The sequence below is a fragment of the Vitis riparia genome, chromosome 19, assembly GCF_004353265.1.
Source record: "Vitis riparia cultivar Riparia Gloire de Montpellier isolate 1030 chromosome 19, EGFV_Vit.rip_1.0, whole genome shotgun sequence".
Taxonomy (NCBI): Eukaryota; Viridiplantae; Streptophyta; class Magnoliopsida; order Vitales; family Vitaceae; genus Vitis; species Vitis riparia.
Window position 1 is genome coordinate 2,735,630 of NC_048449.1, and position 20,752 is coordinate 2,756,381.

General features: G+C 35.1%; 3 protein-coding genes across 6 annotated transcripts; 1 reads left to right on the top strand and 2 right to left on the bottom strand.

Moving 5' to 3' along the window:
• Positions 1 to 479: 479 nt before the first annotated feature.
• Positions 480 to 6,336, top strand: LOC117909457 (protein DEHYDRATION-INDUCED 19 homolog 4-like). The gene is made up of 5 exons (XM_034823503.1): positions 480 to 696; positions 818 to 945; positions 4,474 to 4,551; positions 4,911 to 5,191; positions 5,961 to 6,336. The coding sequence occupies exons 1-5, from the start codon at positions 615 to 617 to the stop codon at positions 6,067 to 6,069; spliced, it is 678 nt and encodes a 225-aa protein (XP_034679394.1). The 5' UTR covers positions 480 to 614; the 3' UTR covers positions 6,070 to 6,336.
• Positions 6,337 to 7,642: 1,306 nt separating this feature from the next.
• On the bottom strand, positions 7,643 to 10,489 carry LOC117909456 (D-amino-acid transaminase, chloroplastic-like). Of its 2 annotated transcripts, none has more exons than XM_034823501.1 (5): positions 9,834 to 10,489; positions 9,688 to 9,758; positions 9,099 to 9,274; positions 8,267 to 8,940; positions 7,643 to 7,981 (listed from the first exon to the last, which is right to left on the bottom strand). In XM_034823501.1, the coding sequence occupies exons 1-5, from the start codon at positions 9,868 to 9,870 to the stop codon at positions 7,884 to 7,886; spliced, it is 1,056 nt and encodes a 351-aa protein (XP_034679392.1). In that variant the 5' UTR covers positions 9,871 to 10,489; the 3' UTR covers positions 7,643 to 7,883. The 2 variants fall into 2 exon arrangements, with proteins under 2 accessions (XP_034679392.1, XP_034679393.1); XM_034823502.1 differs by having other exon boundaries at positions 9,688 to 9,752; positions 9,834 to 10,484.
• A 518-nt stretch (positions 10,490 to 11,007) lies between these two features.
• Positions 11,008 to 20,490, bottom strand: LOC117909455 (probable aminotransferase TAT2). 3 transcript variants are annotated; one of them, XM_034823498.1, is made up of 11 exons: positions 20,433 to 20,490; positions 15,933 to 16,688; positions 14,633 to 14,972; positions 14,313 to 14,531; positions 13,609 to 13,668; positions 12,953 to 13,108; positions 12,761 to 12,854; positions 11,919 to 12,533; positions 11,680 to 11,828; positions 11,505 to 11,543; positions 11,008 to 11,217 (listed from the first exon to the last, which is right to left on the bottom strand). In XM_034823498.1, exons 2-8 carry the CDS (start codon positions 16,202 to 16,204, stop codon positions 12,406 to 12,408), a joined length of 1,269 nt encoding a protein of 422 aa, XP_034679389.1. In that variant the 5' UTR covers positions 16,205 to 16,688; positions 20,433 to 20,490; the 3' UTR covers positions 11,008 to 11,217; positions 11,505 to 11,543; positions 11,680 to 11,828; positions 11,919 to 12,405. The 3 variants fall into 3 exon arrangements, with proteins under 3 accessions (XP_034679389.1, XP_034679388.1, XP_034679390.1); XM_034823497.1 differs by having other exon boundaries at positions 11,008 to 11,543; XM_034823499.1 differs by lacking the exon at positions 14,313 to 14,531 and having other exon boundaries at positions 11,008 to 11,543; positions 20,433 to 20,489.
• Between the last annotated feature and the right edge of the window lie 262 nt (positions 20,491 to 20,752).

A 20,752-nucleotide genomic window follows, 5' to 3' on the forward strand; every position in this document is an offset into this window, starting at 1 on the left:
TTCAAAGGGGTTCTCACAATTAAAAACCTACATATATATATATATATATATATATATATATATATATATATATATATAATTTTCTTCTCTAACTGATGTAGAATGTCACGAGACAACATCTATATATCATATATGAGAAAAAATTCATGAATTTATATATATATATATATAAATAGATAGATTCCCGACACAATTTTAATTAAATATATTAATTTTAAGTATGAAATAAGATATAATTTCATGTTTTTCCATATGTATCGATTCGAGTTATTTTCATTGAAGAAGACTGTACACATAAAACTCTATGTATGTAAACGTGCCATTTTCCATGAACTTTCATTTTGGAAGCTAGAACTTAGGGTACCTCAAAATAAAGACACGTGTCAAAAGTAGATGTCCCGGAGAATCGACAAGGCCGCATAAATTGACTGCCCACACCTTCTGAATCTGCCACGTCATCGTCAACCTTCTCCACCAGACAGGCCCCCAATATTTCAGATACTCCGTCAACCTCCACATCCAGAATAATAAATTGAAAAAATAAAATTAAAAATAAAATCCAGTAGTAATCGGAGTTATCATCGTCTCTTCATCTTCGACCTCGCAAATCTTCAATGGACTCCGATCACTGGTCGTCGCGTCTTGCGGTTGCGAAGAGGCAGTACATGCTTCATCAAACCAACAAATCTCATTCAGGTATTTTTTTTTTAAAAAAAAAAAATTGTTTGAAGCTCTGATGTGTGGAATTATTATTATTTTTTTTTTTTGAGAATATTGTTGAATTTTATGTTTTATATTTTTGCTTTTTGATTGGTAGATCGGTTGTGCATCGATGATTTGGAGGTGGAAGACGATATTCCGTGCCCGTATTGTTACGAAGATCACGATATCGCCTCGCTGTGCTCGCATCTCGAGGATGAACATTCTTTCGAATCCAGAGTCGCCGTGAGTTTTAGTTTTTTTTTTTGGTTTTATTTATGTTTTTTGATATGGGAATAATGAATTTTGGCGTTTATATGTGAATCAAGCTCTGTTTGTTTCCCGGTAAAATTATTTATTTATTTTTTATGCATGAACAATAAAAGTTGACTTGTAGGTAACAATTTCTCAAGGAGACTGTTTTGGAGAAGTGAATAGCTGGAAAAGCTTTTGCAACGTGAAACACAATTTGAGTGTTTAGTTATTTATTTATTTTTGAGTTGTGATTTTATTGGGGAACAATTGATTTGATTTTGATATCTGTAAGAGGAAACATAAAACAAAAGGGACAAAAGGGGTTAGATTGAGAGGAGGAGGAATTGAGCTGCTTTTATGAGGATTTTCATAGATTGATAGCTATTATGAGTTTCTTTGGGGGGAAAGATTGAAGAGAGCTGATTGGTTTCTACTGAATCTTACCGGCAAGCCCCACAAGTTCCAACAGTTGAATGATTGTGCGCAGTTGATACTTGATTATTCTAGGACAGCAATAAGCAATTCAATGCGGTTTCCTACCCTTTATCTATGAACACCCCCTTCCATCCTAGTGAAGATCAAATTGGAGCCTTGGTGTTTGATACAATCCCTTAGAGACTTTGTCAAAAGGAAAGTCGGCACGTTTGATCCATTAATCTTTTTCATGTCATGAGTTGTGGAAGTTTGTGGTCTTTGATTGGGATTGGAGGAGGGCTTCTTGATTTCATTGGTGGCAGTGTTTATAAGCTCCATGGATTACCTTGTTGCTGTTTAATGCAACGGATCTTGTGTTATGCTGAAATATGTGATCTTGAAGGTCACCTTCCAGGGTGGTATTGAGCTTCATTTGGGTAGGATAGAAGGACTTTTGAATTCCCTTTAGGTCTTGAAGGGAACTGAAGTCAGAGATATGACCGACCATCTGGCCTGTCGGGTGAAGTTGGGGTTAGTTTATTTGGAGAAACAATTAAAGAAACTGTGTTGAGCTTGGGGCCTACCCTAGGGTCTGGATAGTGGTTCTTACTTCTTATACACTGAAGATTGTCTCATTAGAGTGAGTGAGTTTTAGAGAGAGATATGGAATAGATGAGGGAAACTTGGTGAAAGAGTGCTAAGAGGAAAGAGGGGTCCCTATAGTTCCTCTTGGGGGCCTATTTGTACTTTTGTGGTAGCGTATGTTACATAGGTTCGGGTATGGGTGTCAAATGCAGGTGTGTGTCTAGGTGTCTGATCCTTCACAGCTCAAGCTAAAATCACTTTGAAGTCAATTATAAACAAAAGATAACATTTTCTTTTTAAAAAAAAAAATTTTATTTCTTTTTTTTATATATATATAGGCAAAGATGCAATAAAGAGTGTATTAAAAGAAACAGGGCGTCCAACGGCAAGCCCAAAGCATACAGGAGGTATACAACGGGTGCCTATAGGCTAAAAACAAAAGGAAGAGGCATTCAAAAAACTTACCCACCCTCATCTATAGCCCACCCACACAAAAAAGTTAAATAAAGAATTAGGCCTGTCAACAATACAACCCTTGGACCAAGACCAAAAATTGCTAACAAAAGAAAAAAATTGGACCGACACTTGGACAAAAAAGTTTCTTTCTTTTATGTTTTACCCTTATTTTTAGGGGGGGAAAAATCAACACAATGAATATCCAAAGCAAAACAGCGCAAGGATTTGCAAACCCTTGCCCTTGTCGCGCCATATCAACACAGGTTTGTTGGATGAAATTGAAAGAGTCTGGATATCAAAGGTGGTAGTAACATGTCTCTCCATTGATTTGCTGTTGACAACCGTGGCAACATTCCTCTAGCTAATGTCCCAGGTCTCAGTTAAGAGTCTGAATGCCGTTGGAGTGTGAGACTTGGATGTTAGGTCCTTGGTGAAGTTGCTTCATTGATAGTGTTCTAGGTGTCCCTTTTGCTAGATTACACAGATTTTGAGGGCCATGGGGTTCATCTCTGTTTGTGCAATGTCCTGAGGTGTCCATATGGGTTTGGTACTTTGAAGCAATATTTGGACGGAACTGTAAGTTGCAGCTTGGCAACTTGTGTTTGTACACTACAAGGGCCATTGGAGCTCTTGTATCAGTGTTCTTCCACATGCATTCCATTCCATGTGGGTTTTTCAATGTGGAAAAGGTTCTAGTACTATCCAAGCCTCAAAATACTAATACTTACTGAGATTGAAAAAACATTGTATTGCTAAACAAATTGAACCCTACATTGTTTAGTTTGTTGTTATCATTTATTTATTTTTAAATTTTAAGTAAGAGAATAAATAAAAAGAAAGAGAAGTGAGAGAAGATATTGAACTGTTCTTGTGTGTATTTGTTGATTGGCTGGGTCATTACCAGATTCATCTATAATTAAATATTGCATATTTGTAGGATGATGAAGATAGTTGTTTTAGACATTATAATTTAGTTTAAGATCAACTCTTTGATAATTGAGAGGAGAATTGTTTTAATTACATTTGGGTTATATTTGGTTGGCTAGATATAGTATGTGATAGTTTAAGATTTTATCCCATGTTTGATTAGCAATGGGATAGGATAGGTTATTCTGTCACTTATTTTATGTTCAACCAAACATGACATAGGATAAGTAGTAAGATATATTATCCATTTTTGTTTTATATCCCTTCTATAGGAAATATGTTAATCCTAAACTGAGATATAGGATATGCATATCTCATGTATCATAATTTTTTTTTTAATCATTTTTTTATATTTTTATATTATTTATTTTACAAAATAAATAAAAAATGATTAAATAAATTGAATAACGTAATATAAAAAAAATTATAAATTCTAAATATTTTAATCATGAATATTATTAAATGTAAGAGATTTTTCTGTATTTTTTTTATTGGCAAATATTAGAATGCAATACAATTATTGAACATTGAAAAATAATATATATTCAGTTTCATTTTCTTATTTATTTTACAAACTAAATACAAACATAGCATATTACATATATTACTTCAAGATTTCATGTACGTTTTATATGATATCCAAGGATATCATATGACATTAGAAATGATATCTTGGGATATGTATTTCTTATTCAATGAGACATGATATCCTAGAAATACATATTCTATCCCATCCTATCATATCCTATGCAATTCCACCAACCAAACGTAGCCTTAGTATCTATGTTGGGTTATGGATCATGAGTTTCTAGTTCTAATATGTACAAGAGGATATGTATCTTAGGATTGGATAAGACTCAAGGCGCTGCAAATCTAAAAGATTGATGGATAACTATATGTCATCAATCAACCTTTTAGTTAGGTGTCTTTGGATTCTGGATAGAAGTTATTCAATACATTATCTTAAATTTCATTTAGTTTTGAATCATAAATACAGATAAGTCCGTGACATTGGCAATTTGTTTATTGCTATTTTTTCTCTCTAAATTGACTAATTTTCATGATAGAAGAACATTTATTGAACCCAAAAGATACAAGACTGATTCTCCATTTTTTTTTTGTCTTCCTCTCTTTCAGGTTTGTCCAATTTGCTCTGTTAAGATTGCAAGAGACATGCTAGGTCATATAACAATGCAACACAGGCACTTGTTTAAGATATCCTTTTCATATATTTGCTGCCGAAAAAGAATGAATATATATGTCTTTTAGTCCAGATGATCGAATAAGCAATATTGGGTGCCTGTTCTTGGTGATAACCTTGTTCAACTCAAATAAAAAGGTCTTGTATCTCAACTACTTGCGGTAGGCTTTGAGAAGCATTTTTGCCTTTCATCCCCATCAGCAACCATATCCTCTGCTGAAATCATAGCTCCTTAGGATTTTGGTTCTGAGAGATTTAACCAAAAGGCTTTTATGTTGGCTGTCTATCAAAATCCTCTCCTTTCATGGCCATAACGTGTCCTTGACTCATTAATATTGAATTTCTGATGTCGTTTTCCTTAACTAAAAGTTACTTGCAGAGGCGTCGTAGATTACGCAGAGTTGCTATTCCAAACAGCCAAGCTCTGTCCCTTTTGGGACGGGATCTCCGTGAGGCTCACCTGCAGGTGCTTTTGGGTGGTGGGGGATATCGGCCTAGCAATGCTAATGCATCTAATTCACTCACTGAGTCATTGCTCTCATCTCTTGTTTTGAACTTCCCTTTATGCGAAGCCGAAGAGATTACAAAATCTGTGGTTCCTGACCTCGAAGATACTTCTGGAGCAAATTCATCAAAGAAAACCTGGAATACAAGGTAGTGGATTCAAGTTTCTCTTTATTCCTTTTGGCAAAACATGGACCCACAGTCTCTAAGACTTACCAAGTCTTGTAATTAGTTGCAGATAGTTCTTGTTTTCTGTTACACACACACACATCTTCTCTTGGGAAGTACAAACTAGATACTTCAAATGCTTGTTGAGATATGTGAGACCATTCAAGGATATACTGGATGAGACTCGGTGATGCATTAGCAATGACAGAGGTAAATGAGCATCTAGTAATAAGAATTGTAAAGGATGTTTTATTTCTTTTAATTCTCAATTTCTTCTGTAGAAAATTTTCAGGAACCAACCGTTCTATACTTCTGTATGCATCTTTGCATTTTCTTTTTCAAGATGGAAATGATATAAAAACTTGATAACAAATTATCTTGTACTTGTGTAAACCTTTTTTGATGTTTGCGCTTTAATTTGTTCAAACCTTTTTCAATGGAGGTCGACCCCTGTGCTTGATAAGTACCAGCCAGAAGTTGCCATTAGGAGGCTTTTGGAATTACAACTTTCCTTTCAACTTCCTTCATATCCGTTACTGATCTAAAAGACTATTCCATTGATTAATTATGCATTATAGCATGCGCTTTTATCATAGATGAAATACTTCATACTTGCATGTAAAAGCCAATAAAATCCTAAAAACGAATGGTTTTATTGGTCATTAACTAGAGGTTCCCTAGTATATGTCGGCAGTAGAGCTGCATTTGGTCCCTTTGTAAGTTCTAACACTGTTTCTTTCTTGATTTCCAGTGTCTATTCTTCCTTAAGTTCTGAAGAACGAGAAAAGAAGATCAGACAAACTACTGCAAGAGCAGGGTTCATCCAAGATCTGCTGATTTCCACCATGTTTGATGACTAGTGGAAGAATCGGTCCCATAAGTGAACTGTAAGTTAACTAGTTAATTATGCTGAAAGGAGGCTTTGGAGTGCTCCTAAGGTTCTTTAGGGCACTATGTATTGTTGGACTGCCCAGCAATACATGCCATTGCCCTCCTTGAATTCTTTTATTGAAGCAGTAATTAAAGTATGTGGAGTTGTTTGATCCATCCAAATTGTTCTATATTTCTAAAGCATGTTGACCGACCATTCTAAAGTTTGATAATTTCATCATTACAGCTTAACTACACTTTCAGTGTCTAATTGTTCTTCTTCACAATTCTATGCATGCCTCAAGCTTCATAATTTTAGAAATAAGTTCAATTTCTCAACTTTTTCTGTTTCACTCCAATTTTTATCTTTCAAAGAAAAAGGCTTTTGAATTATCAAGGTTATTTTTCTATACAAACTTTCATTTTCTAACATATTTCTGACATGGACAATATTGTTTTTCGTAGAAACGATCTTTTAGGTTATTAAAAAAAAGGTCTATTTCATGTTTAATTAAACTTTCGTGAAATTATCATTTTCGCTTTCCTTCAAGGTGTATACAAACTCAACACATTGGTAAAATTACCCACCCCATACCATTTTTTTGACTTCTAACAATCCAACCTGAGCAAGGGAACTACTTGAAGCCATGTTCAACAGTAAAAATGCCCATGACCAAAGTGGAGGAATCACTCAGCCCTTGGAATCCACATATCTATCAAATAATTTGTGCCCAAGTTCATATTTGAGTGGATGGTTCACTCATTCAAGTTGGCTTACAGATGAAGTTAAAAGGACAAAATGTGATTCCATCACTTATTGTTTTCTAGTCAAAATCATAGAATTCTAAAAAAAATTGGCAGGCCATGTGGTTCTCGCCTGAAAAAGACAGACAGATGATGGGCAAAATTAATATGAAACTGGCCAAAACAAAACCAATGAAGAAGATGCTTTCTGGATGGTGTATAGTAGGTGCATTGTGCTTATCAAACAAATATATTTAAATACCCACATGGGTATCTCCATCTCTTCCATCAATTATGCATTTAACCATGTAAACGCTTTTTAAATCCACGATGGTTCATTGAGCCTAGAACAGAACAGACAATATAGACCTGGAAGGGAGCAGGTTGTGAGCTTAGAGCTCAAGGTTGCAGTTTCCTTTCCATGGATACAGAAGAGCAGGGAATTGTGCCCCATGCAGATTGATCAGTGATGTTTTTTTAAAAATGTATCAGTGTTTCATGAAATGGAAATATGAAAGGATGATGAACTCCCAAGTTCATCAGCTAGAAATATGAGATGGGGATCAATTTCAAGTTCTCCAACTAGATATCAGCACATATGCTAGTTTTCACTATCTCCCCATATATTGTTTTGTGTAACACAACTGCTTGTTTGTGGGTGTGTACTTTGTATTTGAAATAGTTTACCCCAGAAAATCAAGGATTTTGCTTCAAACTTGTATGATTCAGTTTTGGGAAAATTCCGGTATTTCACCATCTTCAAGCACTTGATGTCATGAGATAATAAACCATTAAGCTTCTAACAGTTCAACTGGCAACTGATAAGCAAAAGAAACCTTGATTTCCATAGAATTTGTTTGCACTAAGATTTGATGATCAGCTTTCTTTTTATTGTTTTATTCAATACTCTTTTCCCAAAGGTGATAAAACAGAGAAGGGACATGAACATAGAGCATGCCTTTGCTGATACTGATTGTGCTCAACAAGAACACACACCAAGATGAGAAGCAGGCTAAGAAATGCATATCTCTGGCCTCTTCTGATTTGATTTACTGGTTTCCTACGCATAGGTGACCAGCAGCCTCTGTGTTTTAGGGCCTGCTACCATATCATCCCAAAGGAGATCCGAGAGCGCCATCGTTAACTCACCTACCAGTCCTGTCACAAATAAACACACATAGTCAATTTGTTGATCAAACAACTTCTGAGTAGCCCCAACTAGATAAACTGATCAAACAAAAGCCAAAAGTTTTTCCATTTCTATTAGGCACCAATGTGGAAACATGTGGAAACCCCATATCAGAGGGGCACTCCTTTGGTGCAGAGAGGATGGGGTCCCTAAACCTTTGTTTTGTACCATGCAGAAGACTGATTTTTCGGTTTCTGAATGCCTTAGGAGGGAGTGTTCATAAAAAATGTGGGGGAAAGAGGATAGTTGCGTACCATCTCCAATGGGCTTTTCATCCCACATGACTATTGGCAGCAGAGGAAGAGTACTTCCTACATACATCATTTCAGCTGAACCTTTAGCTTCCTCCACTGTAACATTGGCGGTTCGTACATCTTTCAGTCGCCCCTGCTCAACCAACTTGGGGGCCAGTTCCAGAAGCCTCTTCGCAGTGCACCCACTGAGGATCTTGTCAAAAAATGGCAAGATAAGCTCCTTGTCATGAGTTATGAAAGCCACATTCACATTTGGACCTTCTGCAATGTAGCCTTCCTCATCAACCCAGATGGAAGCAAATGCTCCCTTCTCTTCAGCTTCCATTACAGAAAGGACATTTGGGAGGTAGTTTACATTTTTCGTAGTGGCAAATAGAGGTGACTTCATGGGGATGGTGGATGTTATCACTTTAACCCCTTCTCTGTGCTGATAAATCTTATCCTTGATGACTACAGCATAGAATGCAGATGTTGGGCATCCTGAGGGTGAGAGAAGGAAATTCCCAGGACCTGAAGTCAACCAGAATCTTAGAGTTCCTTCTGTGCATCGCGATGCTGCTGTCAGTTGAACAAGAATGCTGCGAAGCGTTGACCGAGGAAATGGGGAGGAAATCTTTGCCTTTGCTGCTGATCTGAGGAACCGGTCAAGATGGGCATCCAGCTCATATAAGTATCTGTGGAAGCAGCAGGTTCAGCCGGCTTAGTACTTGATATTTGCAAATAACCGAAAATTCTTTCCCAGACTCCCTCTTCAAATTCTTCATATTCCCCACAAGTTATGAAGTTGAAGACATGTGAATATATATACATAGAAGAGAATAATGAATCCTACCCATTGAGAATTATAGATGTATCAAACACACCATGCCCTCTGTGAACCATATGGTCATCTATTGGGATCACCATCATGGCTGGATCAAGAATAATTCCACCGAAAACGCTGGAATACATTGCTGGATATGGCTTCTCCTTCCCAGAGTCCCACTTCTCATGCAGCTTTTCAACCAACTGATTCATACAACAAAAGAAAGGGAAATCCAAAGCAAAGACAGCCCAGATGTTAAAAATATAGTAAAACAACTCACTGCCAGACTTTGTGGCCACCTTGGCTAGTTCAGTGGATAGAAGCAAAGTCTAGACGTTGAATGAACTTCTCCAGAAAGTTTTCGGTTTAATGGTAAGGAATTGAACAACTTAAAGCAGAAAGGCAAAAGGGCAGAAGGCAAAATGGTTTTTCCAATAGTATATTTTTTAATCCTGAACCAAATCATATTCCAAAACATTCCAAACTGTGATATAAGAGCACCTCCAGTGTGATAGTATGATGCTCATGAAAGAGAAATATGGGGGCTGAACTCCAGAGTAGCACTGCAGTGGCTAAAGAAAATCAAAATCAAGCCTTACAAAACTAGGTTTTATACCTCAGATGATGATTTGAACACATGAACCCTAAAATCAGTGTCTCTCTCAACCTCTGCTCCAGTCACTGCATCTTCATCAAACACATGGACTATCAGATTAAACCAAATAGAAAACCCACCAAAAACCCATAAAGAAGAAGTATTACCTGACTTCTGATCTGAAGGGGAGTTGCAGTTTTCCATGGCTAGGGAAAGATCACTGAAAACTCAGCTATGAATGGAAAGGAAAAGGAAATGCTGGATAGTATCGATCAGATGATACCAACAATGATTTATTGTCTGTGTTGATATAATATTTTATTCCCTGGGAATGAGGAGTGAGAATGAGCATTTCATCCCTTTTCTCCCAAATGATTATGGTAATGGAATAAAAATAGAAGGAAGGAATCCATTTTTTGATTTGAACAGCCAGTAATTTGTCTTGCCGTGTTTGGGCAGAACTCAAGTGTGGTCAACCTCCAAGACAAAGATCAGGCGGCGACTTCCGTATTTTCTGCCATGAATCTGTCCTGTAATAACTTGGCCTTGAATAGGCAATTGAGTTGGTGAGTTGGTTCATCCTCGTCACCATGCCACATCAGTTCGACAACGACTGATTACCTACCATCTGGTGGGTCTCCATGTATTTAGTCACGCCATCAATTTGATCCTTATCTTCTATTTTCATGCTAGTGTAAGTTCAGCATGGTTTCGGAATATGGTGAGTTCTTCTATTTGGAATGGTCTCTGTTGGACCTTCTTTTGGAATTCACTCTACAGAATCTAGAGAGCAAGAGGCCAGAAGTTGATGAGGGCTGAACCTAACATCAATCATCTAATGTTCTTTGAAGACAAAAAAACAGCAGAGGGTTCAGGATTTTTAACTTAAGGTCACTAGTTTTCTTGATAAAAGATGAGGTTGGTGGACCTGATGTTGAATAAATGTTGTTTGGACTATTTAAGTCACTCAAATAGGTTAGGGAACAAGCTCAAACCTGCCCAAATGATTTGGAATCCGACCATCTCAACCAACCTGGAAAGGTTCTTTAAAAATATAGTACAGTCAAGCATGGCTGCTCAGTAGGATAACCTTTGTTTTGTATTTATGCAGAGAAAGGCAAATGGTAAGACAAGCACAATCAGCAGTTGGATTCAAGCATGTTTTTTGATCAAGCTAAGTTTACCTATACACGGCATTTGTTCCAGAATTTCATGCTTCTAGGGTGGTTTATTATGAAAAGTTAACATTATATTGATAACTTATCTAACTACGAGCTCTCTGAATCACTACCGGTCTCAGTGACAGTTGAACCCCACAAGTGTTTGTACCAAATTCACCAAAAAAGGAAGCTCTAACATTAGCTATGACTTATTAGCAAAAAGCAGTACAAACGGAGCTGAAGGCGAACGATGATTCAATGTTGTGATTGAAAATAGCCATACAATGGAGCAAGAATCCAAGGTGCAGGGGTGTTGGTTGCTGCTCTGTTGGCTGACTACAAACTTTTAGTCTTCACTAATATCTTCCTGTAGTGAAAGTTTCTGCTTCACCTGCATAGCAGAAAGATATTAGTAGTAGTGGTTGACAATAAGCAGGACAGCTCCATAAAACCATATTCATATAAACATACAGAAAAGCAGATCTGCTATTTCCTCTCTATTACATCCATGGATTTCTATGGTTTATGCGGGCGAGTAATGAACAGGGTTCTCCTTTATCTTTTCCCAACAAATATCTGAGCCAAATTTTCATATATTGATATGCACAAGTTCAACAGACCATCATATCAAACCAGTAGAAAAATTGCCAGAACCTGAACAAAGATGAGAAGACTCACCTGGCTTCATCAGAAGAGGACTAGCAATTTTCCATGGCTCTGAAACAATCACAGAAAGCTTAGCAATGAATAGAGGAAGAGAAGTGATTGATTATGGAAAGGAATATGAATACTATCATCTGGATTGTCCAGATGATATACCAATAATTAATGCTTACATCATAACAAAACTTACCAGATGATATACAAGCATGAAGAGGGGAATCCACTTTTATGTAGATCAACTTGCAGCTTTCTGGGTACTGCTTTCTTTCATGGGTATTGCCAAAACTTACCCTATGGCATCCAGAGAGGGTCCAAAAAAAGAACCTCAAGAGCAAGAGGCTGGAAGTTAAAGACAATGTAGAATGATGAAAAAAAACAGTAAAGGCTTAAAATTTTGACTTAATTTAATTAAAAAAAATGTAATGCTACCTGAAGAATTTTGACTTGATTAACTGCCTAAGCTTGATCCCTTCACAACCCACCTGAAGAATTCATAAAAATATAATGCGATCAAGTAAGCCTGCTCTGCAGGACAAACTTTGCATTATATATTTCTGCACACTAAAGCATTTGGATTCAAGCATGTTTCTGATCATGCTAATTTCTACCTGCGAGGAACTTGCTCATGAAGTTTTAGACAGTTCCTGGTTCCTCATATTCATCCTTCTAACAATGTGACTACAAGCTATCTGAATCATAACCTGTCTCAGTAAACACAAAGCCCAGAAGTGTTCATACCAAATTCACCAAAGAGGAAGCTCTGAAGGTCCAAATATTTATTTGTTAAGGAATTATTACTACCATCACAAATACAATTGTAGCAAAGAATTATTCAATGTGTCATTTACAAGAACTATACAGAAGAACAAAAATCCAAGACGATGTTGTAGGTCACTGCTGTTGGATGACTTGATTTTTAGTTGCTATGTTGTATATTACTGTGCCTATGGTAGAAAGATTTTATCCTCTCTAAACCTTCTTCAAGAAAGGATGGATCAGCAGCAAAGGTAATGCGAAGCCAATTCTTCAGTCCCACTGCAACTCCTGAAAAGAGAAAGGTCGATCTTGTCTGTTAGTAGTTGGGAAGATGCTTGAAACTTAAAAACGAGTTGGCTTGAAATTTATCTAATGCGCTACAATTTTGTCTGTGACTCAGGTTGTATTTGGAGCCAAAACAACCTAGAATTATGGCCAATGAACCCGACCTTCTGAGAAAGGCAACAAGAAAAAATTATAGTTTCAAATTTAGGGGTCTGATGTTCATTTCTCACCTGGAAGAATGATCACCGATTCCTCTTTGGCCAGCTTGAAACAGAAGTCAATATCATCATTAATATCTTCCAGTAGTGAAAGGTTCAGCTTCACCTGCATTTCAAAAAAAAAAAAATGATTAAACAATAAGCAAGATTACTCCATAAAAACCACTTTATAACATAGAACGGAAATTTCAGTTATTTTCTCACCATTACAGCCATGGATCCCTCTGGTTTATGTGGGCAAGTAATGCAAGGGATCTCCTGGATCTTTTCCAAACAAATATCCGAGGCCTGCTTTAGTAAGTTGATGGTTTTCTTAAAGAAAGTCCCATCAGTTTGCTCCATGATACGAGGGACTGCAGCCTGAACACCAAAAATATTTTCACAAAAAAGGAAAAAAGAAAATAAGCGAGTGGATTATTGGCATGCACAAAGTTTGATAATCTTTCAGCTCAAATTAAAAACCCCAGGAAAAAAAGAAAACCTTCAGACTAAAACTCTATGGATTTCGGTGTAAATGAACAATAACCATGAAAACTCTCTAACACAGGATAAAATTTTACCCAACAAAAATTTCTCAGAAATAATATAATGTCTAAGGCTCAGGATAAAGTTGATTAAGAGAAAAGATTGGTTGGATTGCATCCATGAACTTGGTACTTTTCTATGTTCTTGCTCTTGATCAGCTTGCTCTTTGTACTGTGACTGCTATATTAGCAACCAATTTTCATATTTTGGTCCAAGAATAGTTAGCATCTACGCATGAATTAGTAGGTTCAATTGGTAGAAGCTAAGCACTAAATTGTCTAACAGAATGCTAAAAAAGAGCATGATCTTTAGAACAAGTTTGCAAGATACCATACCTGAATGAATGTTGCAGGACCTCCTAAAATATCAAAATACTTCTTCAAGCGCTCAACAATCTGAAAAGAAGAACAATAGGATGTATTGGCATTAGTGAGGGATAGTGAGTTAATTAACAAAACCATCACATGCCTGCATCAACACTCAATGTTTCAACTATGAGATTTAAAACTCAGAAAGAAAACGAAAAATAAGTAAATATTGAATTGTTGATCCCACATGGCTGCACAGTAGGCCATTATCATCAATTTAGTGACAGAAAAAGAGTGCACAGACCCAGATAAGAAAATCTGAAGATAGAAATCATGCAGAGCAATCAAGTGAAGCTATCTCTTATGAGCAAAGGCATCCTATTTTAGCATGGTGCGATCGTTCAATTATTGGGAATAATGAAGTCTGCTATTGTAAAATTAGTGTTCATATTGAAGCAGCCACATGAAAACCAACCATAAATTAGAAATCATCTGGTGCAACCAAAGGCATAAGAGAAAGGCTATGTGTGATAGACAGATATAACCTTACATATTTATTGTCACTATTGAGCCATGAAAGATCTTCATACAGACAGTGGAACAAATATACAAAAAATTGTGCTTATGTGTGTACAACACATGGATTATATGCTCATATGCTGAATAACCTATGGAAGTGATGGTTCAAGATAATTGAGAAGCATTTATGAGAGAAAGAGAGGGAGAGGAACCTTGGGAGTAATGAACAAGCAGCTGGGATCAGTTATCACAAACCAACCCAGGCGCCAACCAGGAACTATCCATCTCTTTGATAGAGATCCAAGAGTAAGAACTGGAACAATCGATCCAAAAACTCCCATTGGCACAAATGGGTTACCCCCAAAAGCAAGGTGTCCATAGACTTCATCAGCAATGACAGGAATGCTGAGCTTCCTTGCAGTTTCTGCAGTCTAATGGCCAAACACTTTTCAGTACAATTCTAATTGTAGAAAGTCTCTATGAAGCAAAGAACTGAATGTGCAGAGCTCAAAGCCGGTTCCTAAACACTAACCTTCTTCAAATGTTGATAAGAATATACACTCCCGCAAGGATTGTTGGGGTTTATAATTACCAATGCGACAGTATTCTGATCAGCAAGGGCTTTGATAGCATCAAGATCAGCTTCCCACCCCTTCTCAGGGAGAAGATCATAGAAACGAACTTCTAGACCTCTAAAAGAAGCAGAAAGTTGATAAATTGGGAAACCTGGATTTGGAATCAAGATATTTGCACCAGGACGAGCAAGAATTGACAATGCAACATCAATAGCTTGTGTGCAGCCAGATGTGATAAAAACATCATCAAGCGATAACTTATATGGAAGATCCCGAGACAGATATTCAGCAATTGCCCTGTTAAAAGGGAAAACATGTTAGAATTAGAGATGTCAATTCTTAATTACATAACTGATCTCAATGTCAAATTTAAACCGAAACCCTATGAAATTGTAGTATGGTTTGACACTAGTAAAGTGAAACATCTCCTCCAAAGAAAAGAAAGAACTGCACAGAGAGAGATCCATATTAGTACTTTTTCTATTGATTTTAACAAGCATTTAGCAATTTCAATTAAATCTTTTTGCACCTAATTTGTCAAGCAAAAGGAGTTGGGACTCAGTGCTGGAAATAGACTTACATTCACTGTAGAATTAAACCACTGTTCCTTTGACATAACAGGATAATATGAAGCTTTGTTAGTAATGGGGACTTGAAATACCCTAATACCCTCAACTTGATAGATTTTTATTTCATCATGCCTAATAATAAATTGTAGAACTTCTAATTTCAAACTCTCTACACAGAACTCATAATTTGGCAACTTGATGAGAAGACCAAGCCCAATTACTTTTCAAGAACAAGCCAATTGAAACTCTGGAATACTTTCAACTGCAATTGGGAGAAATAGGTAATAGAAGCTAGATTAAACAGACCCAGATTCATGTTTACAGATTACAGACCCAGGAATTTTCCTAGCAACAATGAACTGCAACTACAAGAATAATAACCTATGAATTTAGGTCATAATTAATGAGAAATTAAAGCATTTATGAAATCAAGCCATCAAATTCTTCCATAAACAATGAATTGCAACCTATAATGTAAAAATCTAGATGCAAATTATCCAAACAGAGTGAAGAGACACCATCCTAAACCCAATTAAAAACAAACCCACAAAGAAAATCCCCAAATCAAAGAGAGGGAGGGTAGAAACAACAAATTCAAGAACAAGAACTTGGGAAATTAAAGCAAGAAAAACCCAGAAAAAAAAAATGCAGCAGAAGTATAATCAGAAAGAGAGTTATTTGCCATTACTTTCTTGCTTGAGGAAGACCCGAAGTTGGGGCATAGCCATTGTACTTGTTGGATTCAACAGCATCAACAACAGATTCTGTGGCAACATGGCTGGTGTGGAAGCAAGTGTAGACTGAAGGGTCACCCATACCCAGAGAGATGAGTCTCTTGTTGTTGCCCTCATCAATGTTGGCCATCAACAGACTGATAAGGCCTTTGATGGTGATTGTAGTTGTTGTATCAGGCCCGTTCTCAGCGTCCTCAAAACCCCATTTATTTGTTCCATTCTCCATTTCTTCTTCCTCCTCTTTTTCTTGTCCCTCTTTTCGTACTCCTGGCCTCTTTATCTTGTATCTTGTCCCAGAGAATCAGGCTCTGGGCTGCTCAGGCTCTGATGCAGGGACAGTGACAGGATAAACACTAGTGGAAGGAGAATGGGAGTGCATGCCCAACACCACACGTTGAAGTTGAAACCTCTGGGAGATTTGCATGGAAACAAAAAACACTCATCTCCTTTTATGGAGGCACGCAACAGTTGTTTTCAAATCCCTGATTCTGTGCACCTTCCTCTTGACACGTTCTAGGCCCTGGAACGTCATTTCACCAAATTTCTAAGGGTCCCCTTGAAGCCCAACTTCCACCCAATTTCAGAGTGCCAACCATACTTCAACATAAATGAAGAGCATGTCCCCATGTGATTTAGTAGATAGATATTTGTAGGCATAAATAGGTCTTCGGCTACTTCAGTCAATCTTGCCTCTTATGAATCAAAATATTCTATCAAAAAGGGATCAAATGATCTCAAATTCGTAAACGTAACCTCTTTCGTACATGTCATAATAAGTAGACTAAAGTCTCCAATTAGATTCCATAAATAGACATAAATCATACTAATACTACTTTAAATCGAACCTTTTAAAAAAAGTATAAGTCACATCTAACATGTCAAACACAAGACGATTATGTCTTTCAACCGTCCGATTATAATACTAAAAAACACCATAAATCAATTGATATCATATGTCTCATCCAGATTCTATTAGTCTATAGGGTTATTTGATTAAAAGGGTCTCTCAAAACCCAATTTTTGAAATTTAACCTTTCACCCTTTTTTTAGTATCATTTGAACAAAAATACCCTCGTTATATTCTTATAAGAATAACGCTAATACTTGAAATAGAAAAAAAGGCATTTATATAAGATAAAAAATTGATTGCTCTTCTAAATAAAATATGGGATGAGTTAGATTTTTAATTTAGAAATTATTTCATCATTTTTAATCAAATATTTATATCATAATTTTTGTCTTCAAAATATTTGGAAGATAAATTCAAGTAAGAGAATGGTCATAAGTTATAACTACTATCAAGAATGAGAGAACAACTCCTCATTTTCCACTTAAAATATCAAGAATGATCCATTTTTCAAAAGGCATAACTTTACAAAAGATCCAAGTCCTTTTATTTGGGTTAGGTTTTCAGACTTTTTGGTGACACTAATTTTGGGTGATGCCCTACTTCCAAAATGTTGTTTTGTCGTTTTGACTTAGTCAATGTGTAAGGGAGAATGAATTTTGGTGGATGTCACTTTCAAAGATTTTTAGTGGAATTATAATGGGCCAAGGAGCATATTTCGACCCACATAAATTAACCCTTTTTTTATAACTCTTACTATAATTGTGGTAAACAATTTCTCAAATAAAAATGAATAAAACAAAAAGGGATGATTTTCATTGTCGAACCCAAAAGCTTTTTAAAATTTTTCAAAAAAAAAAAAATCATTAAAAATGTCAAATATTCAACAATTTTAAAGAATAAACCATTACCACCAAAAATAAAATAAATGGTTACACAAATTTAGTGTACACCCACGAAATTGAGACATCTACATCAATCTTCCTTTGGGATGTGACGAGACCCTACTCTCTTAATGGGTGGAGTTGTATTTAGGTTTTGGTTTATTTAATTAGTAGATAAGACTGAAAATAAAATGAAAACTATATAGCAACCTTTGAGTCTACTCGTCACATGCATTACACCTACAACTTTAAGATAAAGTTGGTCTTACGTCATTATTATTGCATCTATAAAAGAGGCGTATTTAAATTTGGCCCTACAAGAAATTAAATGTCAAAGAAAAGTCTAAGTAGAATTTAGAGTATGTTTGGTAGTGATATAGAAAAGTGTTTATGGATTTTATAACACTTTAAAATTTTAATAATTCAAGTATTATAAAATTTAGAAACACTTTCTATAATCACTGTCAAATGCAGTCTTAATTTTAGATTATATCTTAAATTATTAAGTTTTAATTTTATATTACAAGTTAAATTATATCTCATTGGACCAACCAACAACCCATCATGAATTTGAGCCCATACTAGGGTTTACTTTTGGTGCCATGGACATGGGTCTAATCTCCCAATTGAAGCATACAAGCCATGGGCCCATATTGCTTGAGCTAGGCCCAATTGTGGAATGGCAAAGAAATAGTAATAATAAAGTCCAATTTCAGGATGGCCCAATTAGAAAATGTAGGAAAATGAAAATCCTATTTGAGAGAGCTTCTAAAATGTTAACCTTGTGTTTGGCTCGGGACAATTGGAAGGAAAATGCGATGGAAAAATGATAGAATGAACAAAAATAAATAAATAAAATATTTGATTAAAATGGATGAAATACTCCTCAAAATTATAAATCTAACTCTTTTCATATTTTTTCTTGAAAAGTAATTTATTTTTTACAGAAATATCATTTATTATTTTAAGTATTTATAGATAGATTTTAAAACAAAATATTATTTTTATAATAAAATAATAAGGACATTTTTATTATAATGGGTCAAAAAAATATGGAAAGTTCAATTTTAAAATTTGGATTTTCATTATCCCTTTTAATTAAATAATCCAAAATAAATAAATTTGAAACTTATTTTTATTTTCTCTTTTATTTAAAGTTTAAATAATTAAAATATACATAGAGAGATATATAATTTGTGTAGAAAAAAAAACATATCTTAGCATTAAATATATATATATATATATATATATATATATATGATGTGATTAAAATTTTAAGAGATTTATTAAAAGAGACAAGGACAGGACACACCAAAAGATGATTGGACCAAATAACAACTCTAAAGATATGGGGCCCAATCAGGGAAAAATTTAGCCACGTGTCAGGCTGGGGGAGGCATGCCTGCCTGCACCTCCCAAAACTGGAGGAACCCCGAAACAGTAGAACAATGATTTGGTCATCAGAGGCTCAGCTTTTAAATGGCTACTGTTTATAGGTATTTGTAGCACAGTCACACCCTATGATTACTCTCCCCTCCATAAACATGAGTCCAGCTTTAATTATATAATTCGCACCCCATCATTTCAATCTACTCCCGTCCTCTTGTCAACGTCATCCGATGGTGACTACACCTCCTCCACTCCTTCCGTACCGTTGGATCTTTAAACACCCCCTACGGTTTCTAACTATTGCCTCCTCTACGGTTTGCCAGGTAACCAATGAGATCACGCCACGTTGGCATGAAAATAGTACCCATAAATGCATTAAGGTGTTAGGCAAATTAAAACCAATCGAGGTGTTCCAAACTATTACGTCATGGTTGCAAAAAATATAAGAAAAAAAAATGTTGAAAAAATTTATTTTTTCCGATTTCCCTTTATAAAATATATATAATTAAAATTTATATATTTAAAATTTCAGTTAAACAATATTTCTCTTTTTTTTTTTTTAAGTTTTTCAAGAATTAAACATAGTCTTGAATTTTATATATTCTTTTGAAAAAAATTAATCAATCCTTTCTTCTTCTATTTTTTTTAGAAAAAAACAATCTACTAAACATGTTTTATTTAATTAAATTAAATTAAAAATTCTCATTCACAATAATATAAAGTATTTCAATAAAAATTTGACATTTATACAATCATAATAATTGAATGGAAAACATAAATTTAATATATATATATATATATAATTGTACAAAATTTTAATTATTTTTTTATAAATATAATATGTTTAGATTTTATAAATATGAGTTTCTATTTTTCTTTTCTTTTTTCTTTTTTACATATTGAAGCTTTTACTTAAAATACCTAATAGCATTTTGACACATAACAAAATTACACTTTTAAGACTCCTATCCTAATATTTAGATATAAAATAAATAAATAAAAATATTTTTGATAATAATTTAAGTACAAAGTGAGATTTTGATTCATCCTTTAAGAATTATATGATCTCCATTTTCCATTTTCCATTGTATAAACTTTTTTTAAAATATTTAATAAATCTTTTATAATATGATTCATCATTTAAAAATTATAATTTGCCTTCAACTTAGTTTTATCATATAGCTAATTTTTATAAGAAAAAAACAACGAAATTTTTAATTTTTTTTATAATCGATTCGAAACAGACTCTTAAAAAAATAATCGTAATTTTAAAAAGAATCTCGAATAATCAAAATTTAACGATGGAGAATAAGGGTAAAGGAAGAAGAACTTACTAGCGAAATACCCAAAAGAAAGTTGTGAAGCTTCCTCCTCGATTCCTCAAATGATCTCCACAAAATTCCCTTTGTGCCTTGACCATTTATATAGAAATTAGAAAGCAAGGGATGAGCAAAGATAAGCTTCAAAGCATTGGTGGTTATCATCAAACCAATTGAATACATCATTCTACAGATGGAGAAGGAGACACACCATTGACTATAACACATGATTGGGTTGATGGAAAGTTGGGATGGATGAAAGAATTACAAGTAGGATATTGAATACGTGTAGGAGTAATCTTCCTTTCTCTCACTCTTGTCTTTTTTCACAAGTT

Bases quoted from the DNA above. Each gene is read 5' to 3' on its own strand.
- LOC117909457 (XM_034823503.1), top strand. From the start codon at position 615: ATGGACTCCGATCACTGGTCGTCGCGTCTTGCGGTTGCGAAGAGGCAG. The intron at 946-4,473 runs GTGAGTTTTAGT...CCTCTCTTTCAG, and splicing joins CTTTCGAATCCAGAGTCGCC to GTTTGTCCAATTTGCTCTGT. The intron at 5,192-5,960 runs GTAGTGGATTCA...CTTGATTTCCAG, and splicing joins AAGAAAACCTGGAATACAAG to TGTCTATTCTTCCTTAAGTT.
- LOC117909456 (XM_034823501.1), bottom strand. From the start codon at position 9,870: ATGGAAAACTGCAACTCCCCTTCAGATCAGAAGTCAG. The intron at 9,759-9,833 runs GTAATACTTCTT...TGTTTGATGAAG, and splicing joins CCCTTCAGATCAGAAGTCAG to ATGCAGTGACTGGAGCAGAG. The intron at 9,275-9,687 runs GTATAAAACCTA...TGTATGAATCAG, and splicing joins TGTTCAAATCATCATCTGAG to TTGGTTGAAAAGCTGCATGA.
- LOC117909455 (XM_034823498.1), bottom strand. From the start codon at position 16,204: ATGGAGAATGGAACAAATAAATGGGGTTTTGAGGACGCTGAGAACGGG. The intron at 13,669-14,312 runs GTTCCTCTCCCT...TCTTCTTTTCAG, and splicing joins GCTTGTTCATTACTCCCAAG to ATTGTTGAGCGCTTGAAGAA. The intron at 12,855-12,952 runs GTGAGAAAATAA...TTTGAAATGCAG, and splicing joins AGGGATCCATGGCTGTAATG to GTGAAGCTGAACCTTTCACT.